Source organism: Phyllostomus hastatus, unplaced genomic scaffold, assembly GCF_019186645.2.
Source record: "Phyllostomus hastatus isolate PE091 unplaced genomic scaffold, TTU_PhHast_1.1 phas_scaffold_12, whole genome shotgun sequence".
Classification (NCBI taxonomy): domain Eukaryota; kingdom Metazoa; phylum Chordata; class Mammalia; order Chiroptera; family Phyllostomidae; genus Phyllostomus; species Phyllostomus hastatus.
Genome location: NW_025334007.1, coordinates 19,451,699 through 19,464,778, shown reverse-complemented (window position 1 = coordinate 19,464,778; position 13,080 = coordinate 19,451,699). Strand labels below are relative to the sequence as shown.

Sequence of the window (13,080 nt, the reverse complement as noted above, 5' to 3'; positions counted from 1 at the left end):
CTTTTATGGACCTATTTTAGTATTGAAGACGGAGGTAAGAAACACAACATTTACGGTGTATGTATTGTGCTTTATTATTATTATTTTAGATTTTATTTATTTTTAGAGAGAAGGGGAAGGAAGGGAGGGAAACATCAATGCGTGGCTGCCTCTCGAGCGCCCCTTATTGGGGACCTGGCCCACAACCTGGGCTTGTGCCCCAACTGTGAATAGAACCAGTGACCCTTTGGTTTGCAGGCCAGCACTTAATGCAATAAGCCACACCAGCCAGGGCTGTGCTTTATTATTTTAAGAAAGGCAAATATGCACCTGAAATGCAAAAGAAAAAAAAAGATTTGTGCAGTGTGTGGAGAAGGTGCTGAGACGGATGGAACGTGTCAAAAGTGGTTTGCAAGGTTTCTTGTACTGTTGACCCTTTGGCCAAATAATTCTCTGCTGTGGGGCTGTCTTAAGCACTGAAAATATTCGGCAGCACCCCTGGCCTCTGCCCGCTAGAAGCCAATAGCGGGAGATAGCTGACGTACTCAAAACATCCAAACCAATAAAGTTATTGGTGACAATGAAAAACGAAAAACGTGTCTTTTATTTCGTGGAAGAAACGTAACGGGCGTTTTGGCTGATGGTGATGCCAACCTGACAGCGCGGGGCGGTGGGGGTATTTCCTTCCCCTGCCTCGGGGCAGGAGCAGGCCTGCAGCAGGGACTTGGGGCTGTCTCTGCTGCTTCTCAGGCAGAAACGCGGCCTGCGCCCCTGTGACAGGCAGACGGGAGGAAGCAGAGGCGCAGCTTCTGTGTCCTGCAGGGAGAGGGGCCGGCGGTCTTGCCGCGGGGCTGCAGGCGCCGCCGGCACACGTGCTGAGGGGGCCAGGGCAGTCTGAGGGCTGAGCAGGACCGAGCCGGACGGAGTGTGCGCTTGTGCAGCAGCGAGGGGGGTGGGGCGGAACAGAGGCGACCCTGTCCCCAAGGCCTGCAGGCAAGAAAGACCCCTTTCTCTGGGCAGAAAGGCTGCTTTGTTGCGACGGGCGATGCAGGGACCGGCGGGTGGTGTCCAGAACCTCAAGGCCTGTCTTGCATGGTAATGCTGCAGCTGGATTCCGCGAGGTGGCTGGCGGCTGCGCCCGGCCCCGTCACGGGCCCTTCCTTGCTGGAGACGCAGCAGGGCGACTGGTGCGCTTGGCGCCGCTGGGGGGCGCGCTGTGCAGGGTGAGAGCTGCAACGGGATGGTAGAGCTGTCTTGTTTGATTTAGGTCGTCTCAGATACGCGACCCTTTTTGTACAATAGTGGTTCTCAGCTGGGAAGAGGGGGATATTTTTTGTTCCCCAGGGGATGTTGAGTAATACCTGGGGACATTGGTGGTTATTACAACTTGCGGTTACTGGCCCCTTGCAGGGCGGAGACCAGGGGTGCTGCTAATGAACCTCCTACGGTGCAAGGCACGCCCCACAGCAATGGGTCTCCTAGTCCCAGACTTCCATGGTGTGGCTGCGGAGTCGTGGCCGGGTATTTCCGTTGGTTAGAGCGTCGTCCCCGACCTTCCAAGGTGGAGGGTGGACCCAGGTCAGGGCACAGACAAGAATCCACCCATGAATGCATCAGTGAGAGGTACAACAAATCAGCTCTCTAAAGATCAATGTAAAGTTTTTTTAAAAAACTATTTCGTTGTACAATACAGACATGCCACATTTCTTTTTTTTTTAATTTAATTTTATTTATTTATTTTTAGAGAGGGAAGGGAGGGGGAGAGAGAGAAACATCAATGTGCGGTTGCTGGGGGCTGTGGCCTGCAACCCAGGCATGTGCCCTCACTGGGAATCGAACCTGCGACACATTGGCTTGCAGTCCGAGCTCCATCCAATGAGCTATGCCAGCCAGGAACACATTTCTTTATCCCCTTGACTGCCGATGGGTACTTGGGCTGCTTCTGACACCTGCAGTGCTGGTATGACCTTGCAATGACCCCTTGGGCAAACAGCCCGCCCACCCTGCCATGGGCGACGTGTGGCTGTGTTCGCCCACACCAGCACCATCCACCGTAGCTGTAACCGGAAACCACCCGCATGACCGATACAGAAAATACAGGCGAGGCAGACAGCAGGGTACTCCTCCTGCGTATTTCTCCACTGCAACCGGCAGCTCGGTCTTGTGTCTGAGGCAGACCCATCCAGATGGGGACGCGGGACGCCGCAGTGCTATTGCAACCGAGAGGCCCTGCTTCTGTGCCTGCGTTCGGAGCACCCAACCTTGCACGTTCGACACGTTCCAAGGGCCGTCTGTGGAAATGCTCGCTTCTTCTCCCCACTGCTTGATGGCAATGCCAGCTATTTAAAGCATGACGTGTTTTAAAAGAGGTATTTGTGTCTCGGCCTGAGCACTTAACGACCACTTACATCATGTTGTTTGTATGGCGGAGATGTGGCCTGGCGTCCACATAATCCACTTAGGCAGAGCTTCTTCCAAAACGCCCCCTTGGTAAATTGTAACTCTCTGTGGTTGAGCAGTTTTCCGTAATGCTACAGTAGCTAAACAAGGGGGGCGGGGAAAGAAACTTGGCGTTTCAAGTAGAGAATAAGAGCATCTAAAATAATCGAGCTTTGGGATTTTTTTTTCCCCCTCGCAAATAATGTGTCTAAAAGAACTTAGTTAGAAACCACGCTGCCCAGACACCTTGCCCTTCTGGATGCGAAGCTGTCTTCCTTTAGCACTTGAGTTTCTTGTTTCCTCGTGTTGCAAGAAGGGGATCGTTTGTCCTTGAACTTGAGAGGCCGGCAGCTCAGCGTGGGCCGTGCTGCTGTTACTTTGGCCGCGAAGAAATGCTCACGTACACGGAATGGTTTGTAAACATAACTTGAGCAGTACGTGCGGTTCTCAACACACTCTCGTGGTCGTCTCACTTTTTTTCCGCTGATCGTCCCGGAAGGTCAGACAACCAACTCTTCTTGTCACCAGTTTTAGGGGAGGTGACGAGCGGAGACCGAGAAGAATGAAGTGACGTTATCCCAATCTTGTTAAATAAGTGGGAGAGGCAGGTTTTTTTGGGATCGGATCGCCCCGTCTTCGTGAAGCCCTCCCCGAAACAGCCCTTCCTCCGTCCCACCTCCTGCGCCCTGTGCTTCTGTCCCTCCCTGCCCTCTGTGGCCAGGGCCCCGTGCGTGTCTCTGTGGCGACACTTGTCACAGAGAGTTTATATCCACCAGGGCCCGGTGAGGAGGGAGAAACCACACCCACAGCACGTTCGAACTGGGGGCACTCCCGTGTAAAGCTGCAGCCAGCAAACTGTCCAGACACCCAGACAGCCCTTGGCTGCCGTGTTGTCTGTGGGGCGAGGCTGAGCCCGCACCCCTGGAGATCCAGGCCCCGCGAAGCCTAAACTATGTGTTGCTGCGTGGCTCCTGTGCAAGAGCGCGCTGGCCCTGGATGCGCAAGGTTAACTATTAACAGATGACCGCTGACGACCGGCTCAGGGTGGAGTAATTATTAACTCGTCAGTCCTGTGGGGGAGAGAACTCGGAGGAACACCCCGCCGCCCCCCAGCCCGGGCTGAGGCACGTTGGTTCCCTAAGGGAGCCGGCTGCAACCACTCCCCTGGGAGAGCCCGTCTCCTCGCAGTGGGTGGGACTGTGCCGCCGGCCGGTGGAGAGGAGAGGCTCACCCAGTGCACGGGCCAGCTGGCAAGCAGCAAGCTCAGCGGGGCCGCTGGCCGGGGTGCCGGGGCAGCGGCCAGACAGCCGGCTGGCATGCATGCCCTTGGAACCTCCTGGGAGGCCACCCGAGGTGCCGCTATAAAACTCACCGGGGAGGCGCCCGCGGCAGGGCCGCTGGGATTTTCCGGGGAGTTGCTCTGGGGGCGGTGCCACGCCGTTCCAGGGGGTGGCCGCCAGGAACGCGGGCCGCCCCCGGGAGCCTCTGCTGTGCCAGCGTCCCGCCGGCGCCTCCTGCTGCCAGACCCTGCTTGCTTACCCGGGTGCCAGCCAGCCGGCGGGGGAGCAGTGCTCGCAGCGCTGCACCCCTCTCCCAGCGGAGCGCACAGCGACGGGCGCGTGTGCCGTGTGCCGGCGAGAGGCGCTCTGCGCTCCTGGGGACGGTGTTGGAGTCGGTGGTTTGCGCGTCTTCCTGTGTCTCGGTTGGAGCGCCCCCAACAGGGCGTAGCGTTAAAATGCTCCCTGAATGTCCCCGGACTCTGCAGGGCCCCGAGGCTCTGGACCTGCCCAGTGTCTGCAGAGGAGGCACCCCCTGGGCCTCGGCCTCGCCCCGCCCTCATGGGCCAATTGGCGCTCCGTGAAGGCGCCGCCTCAGGTTCTGGTCCAGCGTGGTCCTGGACTCCGCGCTGCCGCTCCCGACTGCCTGAGGCCAAGGCCCTTCCATCGCCTCGGTCCCTTCCTGTCCCTCCTCATCTCTCCTGGAGCTCAGTTTCCCGTTCGGTTTCTCTGCGGACGTCCAGTTGCTGATCGCAGCCTCCACACTCTCCACACATCTTGTCCTTGTCTTCCCCCCGAGTCTTCTTTTGATGTTTAAGGTGGCCTCGTGTCTCCTTTGCCCAGGTGCTGGTCACTCAGCGAGCACCCTTCCGCAGCTCTCTCTCGCCTGGCTGTGCCCCGTCCGGCTGGGCCACGTCTGCATTTCTTGTCGTAGGCCCTGCTCCAGCCCCGGTTTTCCGGGGGCTGGAAATGGCCTTCAAGGCTCTCAAGCCACAGCCTCCTGTTGCTGAGCACCGGGCTGAATACCGAGTTGCTCATCCGGGTGGGATTTTGATTTATTTTGTTAGTTTTCAAAAATTATTGGTCTCTCGTTTTTCTTGTTTTCTGTGTTTGTTTTTCTTTTTTTGTGGTCAACCATTTAGAGAGGAATTTTTCTCTTGTGGTTGAGATTTTATGGTTGTTGTGAGGACTGGTGCACAGGCGTTTCCGCGTGTGCGGAATTCTGACGGTGGTACGTGCTGACAGTTTAAGAAGTTACGGAGTTGCCCTGGCTGGCGTAGCTCAGAGGATTGCGCGCGGGCTACGAACCAAAGCATTGCAGGTTCGATTCCCAGCCAGGGCACATGCCTGGGTTGCAGGCCACGGCCCCCAGCAAATGCACATGGATGTTTCTCTCTCTCTCTCTCCCTCCCTCCCTCCCTCCCTTCCCTCTCTAAAAATAAATAAATAAAATCTTTAAAAAAAAGAAGTTATACGGAGTTGCGATTCTTTTCTGAGGGGTTATTGCAGCGACATTCCAAGGTCACATGTGGAAATACACTACGGGGCCGTGCGACCTTCTGGCGTCTCTGGGCCACACTGGAATCGGAAGAGTTGTCTCGGACCACACATTAAATACATGGTGACTTGTAGTCACAAAGAAATCTGATCATGTTTTAAGTAAAACAACAACGTTCCGTTGGGCCTCATTCACAGCCCTCCTGGGCCGCATGCGTCCCGCAGGCCACAGGCTGGACAGACCCCCCTGCTAGAGAGTATGAAGGACCGATGCCTTCCAGCTCACGTCGGCTGTTTCTGAAGCCGTCCGCCCCATGCGCATGCTCACACTTCCAAACCGGGAAACGGTACGCCGCCGTGGTGGTTTTCGTAGCAAATTAGCAAAGGCACTTGGGAAACTTGGACACTTGTGCCGCAGGACAGGGATGGCCAAGACCCCCCAGGGGTTTTTATTAGGGAAAGTACTGAAAACAGCATGGAAATAAGAGGTAATTTTATAAAGATTTTACTTATTTATGTTCAGAGAGAGGGGAAGGGAAAGAGAAAGAGAGACAGGGAAACATCCATGTGTGGTTGCCTTTCACACGCCCCCTACTGGGGACCTGGCCGCAATGCAGGCATGTGCCCTGACTGGGAATCGAACCGGCAACCCTGTGGTTCACAGGCCTGTGCTCAGTCTACTGAGCCACACCACCCAGGGAAGAGGCAATTTTAAATGTCCCAGACGTATCGAGCACAGACTGGGACCCCAGATCACTGTTCACTGTGCCGAGTGTGGGGTCGGGTGTAAAAACTGCCCGCACTCTGGAATGGTAGTCTGACGCCCTCCCGCCCCCTGCAGGACCACCAGAGTTCGGGGACTCAATAGCCCACCCACCATTCTGCTGTTGTACCTAAAAAAAAAAAAAAATTGATGAGCAAACAGTTTCATCTCAATAACAATAGAAATGCATTTACGCTTCAAAATGGGATGAGGTAGGATCGCCCGCCTTCTGAAACATGTTTCTGGAGCTACTATAAGTCTTGCATTTCCAAAGTAGTTGGTAAAATATTCCCGCATGTTGCCCTGGCCGGGTGGCTCTGCTGGTTGGAGCGGCGTCTTGGACACCCAGAGGTTTTGGGATATTCCTGGTCAGGGCACATACCAAGGTCTCGGGTTCGATGCCTGGTTGGGGCGTGTACAGCAGGCAACCCATTGATGTTTCTCTCTCTCCCTCCTCGTCCTCTCTCCCTCCCCCCCCTTTGGTCTCTCTCTCTCTCTCTGATTTATAAACGTATCCTCCAGTGAAGATGTTTTAAAAAGCTAAAAAAAAGTAAGGGAGACAGGGACCACCGTTGAGACCAGGCTCATGGTATATTCATCCTCCTTGACTCCCTTCTCTATGGCCTCGTCCGAGGCCGATGCTTCTCGGTGTAGTTTGTTTTCCGCAGGTGGGTCTTGTGCGCCTTTCAGCCTGTTTCTCTCCAGTTGGTCTTGGTCGGTGCGAAGGTTTGCCCTTGCCCGTCACCTTTGTGCCGGATCCCGGGCTATCTGGCGGCCATCACCCCTGCGCAGGTGCGTGTGTGGGGTGGGGGCGGGAACTATCACCTGTTCACGTCTCAGCACCTCTGGCCGCCGGCGTTGCCCTTTCTGACAACCGGCTTATCTGCCGTGAGAGACTCTCCCCGGTTATTTCCCAGCGGGGACCTGGGCCAGGTGAGTCAGCTGTCTTGTCTGAAGCGGCCGCGCCCGCCCGAGGGGAAGGAGGAAGGTGCTGGGCTGGAAAGCAGACTCGGGAGCCGTGGGGACCTTGCCCTGAGAGTCGAACCGAAGGCGTCGCTGCCTCGCGCCCTGGTCTCCCTTGTCTGGGAGGCGGGGCCTTCTCCAGGTAGATGCCCATAGGTGCTCCTTGGCGGGGTGGGGGACTCAGGGGCTTGCAAATGCGATCTTGGACGTAAGCAAAGAGGTGTTCTTCCTCTTTTCTCTGGCATCTCTGGTCACTGTGATTTGATGCATTTGCTTTGCTCCTCACTGGCACCGTGGGTCTTCCTCCCCAACGCAGGGAGTCCTTGCTCTGATGTTCCCTGTGCCCCGTGTTGGTCTGAGACCTCGGGTGCCGGGGTCGGCACCGGGCAGGACCCACCTCCTTCCCGCTTGGTTCTCAGACGGAAGAAACTCGTTGTGTTGTGTGGACACCTACGAAACTGGCCTCCCCAGACGTATTTGCGTGGACGATAAGGCCACTCCCGTACTTCCGCGCCTGCGTTCTCCAGGCCCCCACTGCCCGCAGGCTAGGATCCAGATTCCGATTCAAGGTCAAGTTCCTCCTGTTCCCGTTTCCGCCCTTATTCTCAGACGCTGCCCAGGGAGAGTTTTACAGCCCGCTGGGCTGACCTGCCTCGGGCAGCCCCGGGCTCCTGTGTCTGCACCCCACTCGGGGCCCCACTTGGGGATGTCTCCCCCCCATCGGTGCTGCTGATTCGTGGGCCTGTCCACCCCTGAAGAGTGTTCATCTCCTGCACCCCCCACCCCACACCCCAAGGACAGGGCGCGATTCCTTCACTTGTGCGCCTGCCCCCCACCCCATGAGAATAAAGATGCTTTTCTGTTTTTTTAAATTTATTTTCAATTTAATTTAAATTTTTAAAAAATGTTTATTGATTTTAGAGAAAGAGGAAGGGGGAGAGAGAGAGAGAGAGAGAGAGAGAGAGAGAGAGAGAGAGAGAGAGAGAGGGAGAGGGAGAGGGAGAGGGAGAGAGGGAAACAGGGATTGGTTACCTCCAATACATGCTGTCTGACCTGGGATCAACCCCCACAGCGCACGGGCCCTGACTAGGAATCGAACCCACAACCTTTCGGTGCCCAGGACGATGCTCCAGTCCGGATAGGAGCCCCACCGGCCGGGACTCTGAGTCTTCATCCCTGGTTATCTTTCACATCCATTCAATAAAGTATTGAAAACTCGGTTCCAAAAAGCCTTTCATCAGCTGTTCTATTTTTCCCCTCCCCGGCTGTTTCCAGAGAAAACATTTCCCTGGGAACAATAAGGCGTTCTGCACATTGTGGGCCGTTCACCTGTCACTGGGGCCGGAAGAGCAACTTTTCCGTATCGGACGCCGGTGAAGGACTGCCCCCGGCCTCGCTGGGTCTGAGTGCGCGCGGTGCGGTCCCCTGTGCGCGTCAGCATTGGCGTGCGCTGATGCTTCCGCGGCGGCCTGCCTGCCTTTTTGCAGGGGGCAGTCTCGGAGTCAGCAAGTGCACCCGAGGACAGAGCCTGACCGCTGCTGCGTGGGCTGGTGCCAAGGCCAAGTGTGCGGCTTTACTTCGTGATGCACCGGCCGTGACAAAATGAGCAGCGCCACCGCGGTGCGCGCTACGCGCTACAGAGTCCCGGCTGGCAGAGCCCTCGGGCTGCGAAACTTGAGCGTGCCAAGTTTGGCTTTGTTTCTCACCAAGTTCAAGTGTGATCCGTGCTACCTCACCTGGGACGTGGGGTGGGGCGCACCGCATAGAAGGGAGGTTTCCGAAGCTGCTTTTTCTTTCACCAAAGATTTTCTCTTGGCGAGGAAGCCACAGGGAGGAACGCAAGTAGCTGCTTCCTCTCCCACACCCAGGCGCGTGTTCGCGGGAAGGGCGCCGCTGGGTGTGGGAGGGGGAGAGGGCCGCTGGGGAAGCACAGTCCTCACTAGGAGAAGGAGAGCTTTAGCAGACTTTGCAGGAGAGAGGACGCGTCAGGGAGTTATCCTTCGGACGGGGGGAGGTCGTGCTTCCCGAGAACTTGTTTGGACACAGGGGCGTGTGGGAATGTGGCCGGGTCATAACTCAGTCAGCACAGGGGATGTGTCGCCTCCAAAACCCGTCTTCCCATACGGCCCTGCGACTCATGACTGGCTGCGCCTACAGACTTTGCGGTCGTGGTCCGTGTGGCTCAGTGGGTTGGCGCGTCGTCCCCGCAGACTAAAAGGTCACTGGTTCAGTTCCCAGTCAGGGCGGATGCCTGAGTTGTGGGTTCGATCCCCGGTTGGGCCACTTGTGAGAGGCAACTGATTGATGTTTCTCTCTTTCTCCCTCCCCTTTCCTCTCTCCCTAAAATACAATGAAAAAATGTCCTCGAGTGAGGATTTAAAAAAAGAAAAATCCAATTTTCTTGGAGTACTCCAATGCCATGGTATCATTTGCTCACTCTTTTTAAAAATATATATATCTCACAGTTTTTCACAGTATTTATTTATTTTTAGAGCAAAGGGGAGGGAGAAACATCAATATTGGTTACCTCTTGTGCGCCCCCTACTGGGGACCTGGCCCACAACCCAGGCCTGTGCCCTGACTGGGAATCGAACCGGTGACCCTTTGCTTCGCCGTCCCGCACTCAATCCACTGAGCCACCCCAGCCAGGTCTGAATTGTGGGTTTCCGTCTGGTCCCGAGGAAGCCTCTTCTGGGAGAGAGGAGTTCCCCTTCATCCGGAACGTGGCCAAGTCGTAGACCATCTCAGCGACAAGTCTTTTGAGAGCTGATTTGTTCCGTCCGCCCCTGGCTTGGCATCGAAAGCCTGTGGTGTGTGGCTCTTTAAAAAAAAAAAGGGCCCCGCTGGCTGTCCTCGCCAGCGTCTGCGTCACAGGGCAGCTGTGCCGTCCGCTGTGAACACGAGGAGAGGAGGAGGAGAAAGAGGTGGGAAGTGGTGTGTTCTGCAGGTAGTACCCGCAGAACAGTCACGGACGGGAGAGGCCGCTGTGAGGTTCCCGGAGGTCAACGGGAGCTCCAAACACAGCAGGTGTCGCAAGGAAAGGCCTGCTCCCGGCGTCAGGAGGGGGTGCACCGGCCTTGGGCTTCCCGGGCCACTGCAGCCGTGGGAAGCTGCAGTTGGTCACTCTGTCCTCTGCGGTTCCACCGGGGCACAGAAACAGGCAGAAAGGCCGCCGAGGGCACAGTTAGCCCGGGTGTGCGTGCACTCGGCCCCTTCACACCTGGCAGTGACGTCGTCCACGCGTCCTTCCCAGGGACCTGTGCCCCGCCCCCGCTCAGTGGCAACAGGAGCCCTTCCTCTGCGCAGAATTGTGCCGGGGCCCCCCGTGCCCAGGGGACACTGCAGGGCACGTCCCCGGTGCCTGACCGCTTGAATGCCTTCCTCTGTGCTGTTGTTGCTCCCTGCCTGCAGCTGTCTGTCCTGCGCTTTGCTGTCTGTCTCCAGAGTTGGCACGCCTTCAAGGCCACACCCAGCCCCCTGGAGCGGCTGCCCCGGAAGGAGGGTGCATGTGGGTCCCAGCCGTCCTGTGCTCACAGCGAAGGGCCTGTCCCCGTCTCTGACCCCGATGCTCCTGGGAGCTCGGGGGAGATGACACGGGCATGCCCGTGCTGGGGCCCCACCTGCACCTGCTGGGCCGGAACCCGCATTTTCACGGACACCTGGGGCATTTGCCTGCACGTTGTAGTTTGAGAAGTACTGGTCCACCTGCCCGTGTGTGTGTTTTCCAGGTACAAACTGTCTCTTTCAAGATCCCCCCCAACCCTGGTCTCCTGCGCTTTTGGCTGGCTCCTCCCCCACCAGAGCTCTAAAGATCAGGGGGTCCTGAGGTCGGTCCTTGCTGGTTTGTCTCCTGTCCAGGTGGCCTTCTTTGGTCTGCCCACCTCTCCAGTGTTTATATACCACCTGTGGGGGCTCACTCCATGCGTGGGTCACCTTTCTCTGGGCACCCTCCTCCCACACCCAGCTGCTCACTGCACCCTGCCCTTGGACGGCCCCTTGGCCTCTCCCACGGGCCGTGTTAGGCCTTGAGCCCCCCACCCCGTGGAACCGACAGCCTGGCTGCTGTGTCTGAGGGGTCATCTTCGGTGGGTGGAGGTTTATTTCTAATCCGTCTTATTACTACGTGGGAACACAATGGTCTGGGCTTTGGAAACGTTTGGTTCAGTGGATGAACTGCTTCCCGTGTGTGTTGGGGGTGGTCTGCAGTTTCCTCTGTGGTGTTGGTACTCAGTGGTAGATGGTGGCTCTCTTAACCCAAGGGGTCCGGTGTCCTTGGATGGAGGTGGAGATTTTGGAAAACTGGGAGGTTTCAGAAGCGAGGCGTCGTCAGGGGCTTGGCCCCAGCTCATGAACTCTCTCAGAGGAAAACCGGCCGCTTCAGCGGCCTGTGCACACTTGACCTAGCCCCGAGGTTAGCTGGGGTGTCCGGTTCGGGAACTGTGAACTTGGCACATTGCACGCTGGTATGCTCCTGGCTGTTCGTTTCTGTTCACGAGTTTTCCTAGCGGTTTGTCAAGAAACGGCTTTTTGATACAAAGCAGGGGTTGGCAACGTTGCTTTTGCGTCACCAGCCAAGTAGTAAATGGTTTTGGCTCTGTGGGCCAGACTTCTCCGTTCTGTCCTGCAGCAGTATGTAAACAGATGGGGGTGGTTGCATTCCGATAAAATGGCTCCTAGCGCCCCGAACACAAGAAGGCAGCTTGGCCGGATGTGCTCGTGGGCCCTGGCTTGCCAAGGAGCGGCACAGAAAATAGTTTGGCTTCACTGATACGGAATGGGATTATTACTAGGTAGGGAAAACCAGGGGAAGGGTTGACACCTCAAGATTTCTCAGAATCGAGCTTCCAGAAAATCCATGAATATACACTCACGCGTATGCGTTTAGCACTGGGTAGGAAATGTGTCAGTACGTGCCGCCTGGCATACTGCTCTCATCCGGACCGTAGCTGAAGAAAGCAGGGAATACAAAGGTGCAGGGGTGGGGGGCCACGGGAACCTGCGTTTGCGGATGTGGAAGGGAAGGTGAGGCAGGCGCTTTTGAGGGCGGCCTGTGGCACGTCCCCAGAACACTCACGGTAGTTCCCAGGTGACCCAGCACAGCAGGTCCAGTCCTAGACAGCAGTCGCCCAAGGGCAATGAAAACGCACACGCAGAGACCTGGACGCCAGCGTTCGTAGCAGCCGAGAGCCAGAATCCGCAAACGTCTTCAATTTCCACCCCCTGACGAGGGGGTGGAGAAAAGGCCGCCTTCCGTGCAAGGGAGGGCTGTGCAGCCGTGGGAGGGAGGGAGGCTCTGACCCCTGCCTCACCTGGCGGGGGACCTGGCAAACATCACGTTTTCCTGGCGCAGGAGAGAAGCCGGACACAAAATGCAACATTGTATAGCTTATTGTGTGGGAGACGCCCGTGACTGGTGAAGCTGCGGAGACACAGACAGAGAGTGGACGCGGGGCTGCAGGGGCCCTGTAGCGTCAGGAAGACACAGTGCACTGGCCTGTGGTTTCTTGTGGGATGGTGGTGCATGCCCCCATTGATGATGCTGGCGGGTGCACACATCTGTGACTGTATTGCGTATTGATACGGTTGAGTGGCGTGGTGTTTGAATTAGATCCCGATAAAGCTGGGACACATCCTATCAGCAGGCACGGGATGCAAGCATGAGACCTCATTAGTGAGTACCACCGGTGACCCGCCATTGTTGTTTGGGTGAGGGAGAGTCACAAAATGCATCACAGTGTGTGGGTCCACTCTGCTCGGTTGTGTGTCCTGGCGGAGGCAGACCCGTGTGGGAGCCTCCGGGGCCAGGGGGACCCTTCCCCTCCTCGGAACTGCAGGCCGCTCCCGGGGCCTCTGGGTGGGTGGCATGCTGTACTCCTGGCCGAGCCCTGGGCCCGGGCTGTGCTGCTGCTTCCGGGGGCTCACTGGGCACGCTTGTTTGTTGCAGATTGAGGAGGGAAGCAAAGCCGCCGCGGTGGACAAGTTACTGGCCGGGGACGAGATCGTGGGCATCAACGACATCGGACTCTCAGGGTTTCGACAGGAAGCCATTTGCCTGGTGAAGGGGTCCCATAAGACCCTGAAGCTGGTGGTGAAAAGGTAAGGCCCCATCCTCCTGGTGCAGTTACCAGCACACACACCGTATGGAGTAGAGCGGCAGTCCCC

The 13,080-nt window shown here is 57.0% G+C and overlaps 1 protein-coding gene across 1 annotated transcript in view; it reads left to right on the top strand.

The window, feature by feature from the left end:
• SHROOM2 (shroom family member 2) overlaps positions 1-13,080 on the top strand; it is a 92,802-nt gene that overhangs the window by 36,809 nt on the left and 42,913 nt on the right. The window contains 1 exon segment of the mRNA XM_045855889.1: positions 12,863-13,014. Coding sequence (XP_045711845.1) covers positions 12,863-13,014 — 152 coding nt within the window.